Source organism: Sinocyclocheilus grahami, unplaced genomic scaffold, assembly GCF_001515645.1.
Source record: "Sinocyclocheilus grahami isolate Dianchi unplaced genomic scaffold, SAMN03320097.WGS_v1.1 scaffold8598.1, whole genome shotgun sequence".
In the NCBI taxonomy this organism is placed as follows: domain Eukaryota; kingdom Metazoa; phylum Chordata; class Actinopteri; order Cypriniformes; family Cyprinidae; genus Sinocyclocheilus; species Sinocyclocheilus grahami.
Genome location: NW_015512132.1, coordinates 4,407 through 6,009, shown reverse-complemented (window position 1 = coordinate 6,009; position 1,603 = coordinate 4,407). Strand labels below are relative to the sequence as shown.

Genomic DNA, 1,603 nt, shown 5'->3' with positions numbered 1-1,603 from the left:
CCAAGCTACACCTGTTCTGTAAGATGTGTTCATCCCTGGAGATTTGTGGACCTCTAGATATACAACATCTCTTAGTGGAGTCAGAAATCATGTGGTCCTCCTAACACTGCTTTAGAGAGTGTTTTTGATGTTCACTGTAAAACAATGTGTGTGCGTGTCTGTATGTATGCATGTATGTGTGTACATATATATACAATTTTAATGGTAAAAGTAAATGCTACTGTAAAACTTAATTTAATGGCATATTCCCTTACTACTGTATATATTGTGAAAAACTGATCTAATGGGGCGTTTCATGTAATTTTACAGTAAAATACTGTTAAATGTACTGCTTTGTATAGTTCTCTTGTCATTTACAGTAAAAAAAATTCCCAGAATTCTAATGTCTTATCTGTTACGTACATTAGGGTTATGTTACATTTTTATGTTGTTAATGTTCATTGAATTATTTTAGTGTCGTGTGTTACTGTAATGGTGATTTGTGTTACTGTATGACACAGTGTGCATTTCCTTTATTAGTATTTACCTCAGCTTGTAGAAAAACTTGTGATGAACTTCGATTCCTCATGTGGCTGTCTCTTCACTGGGTTTTTAAAGGTGGTTGTCAGTATATTATAAAGTTCAATCTGAAAACGTAAAATGTTAGTACCGTATTTTAATAGTAAAATGTGGTATGAATTAATGTAAATGTCAAATTCTGGAAACTACAGCTGCCGTTTTTTTTTCTCCCCACCCTCAAAAAAAGTATAATAAGCGTACATTAGAAAAGTTGTGGTCAAATGATCAGTCAAGTCTTTTCAATTAAATATTTCAATATTTCATCCGATTTTTAGGTTTAGTTAACTGCTCAGTGGAGAGGAATATTTTCAGTAAATAACGATGTAAACTGTGGTCTGTTCACACGAAGCTTGGTAAACAAGTCATGAGGACCACTTTTATGAAGTTTCTCTTTTTGTGTTGCAAGAACTGAATTTCCCATTTTAAATTATAATCATGGGACATTCAGATTTTTGGAACTTGTTGTGTATTATTAAATGTATACATGCAAAGGTTAAGTGTTTAAAGTGAAGGTGTTCTGTGTTGGTCTGTGTTAATCAGGTGCTGTGGAAGTGTCCCGTAAAAGCCCAGTGGCCTCATGGCTTTGTGCAATGCTCTACTGCTTTGGAAGCTACATACTAGCAGACATCATGCTTGGTGTGTCTCCCATTGACTATTTCCATAACAACAGTCACATCCTCCTGGCTTCAGCTGTGTGGTGAGGATCTTTAAATGGTTCAGTGCTTGTACACTTTGCATATGACACCGAAGTCACTTCAAAGATCACTTTAAGATAAATCTGGATATAAAATCTGAAAATTCTATTTTTGTTTGTAACATGATAATTTCAACAGTTTTTCTTGCACCATATAATCAGTTCATAACATAATTTTATTATAATTTCATAACTCATTGTAATAAGTTATCTTATAGTATTAAATCACAATGTGTATAGTTTTGTTTATATATATATTTTTCTATTTTTTTTGCTGGAAATGTAATATATTTTATTTTAAAGGGATCATATGATGCGATTTCAAGCTTTCCTTTCTCTTTGGAGTGTTAC

At 32.8% G+C, this 1,603-nt stretch overlaps 1 protein-coding gene across 1 annotated transcript in view; it reads left to right on the top strand.

The window, feature by feature from the left end:
• Positions 1-1,259, top strand: part of LOC107578059 (trimeric intracellular cation channel type A-like) — a gene marked incomplete at its 5' end in the record, with an annotated part of 2,794 nt that extends 1,535 nt beyond the window's left edge. The window contains one exon of the mRNA XM_016264054.1: positions 1,099-1,259. Within this exon, the coding sequence (XP_016119540.1) occupies positions 1,099-1,259 (161 nt within the window). The remainder of the gene's footprint in view (positions 1-1,098) is intronic.
• Between the last annotated feature and the right edge of the window lie 344 nt (positions 1,260-1,603).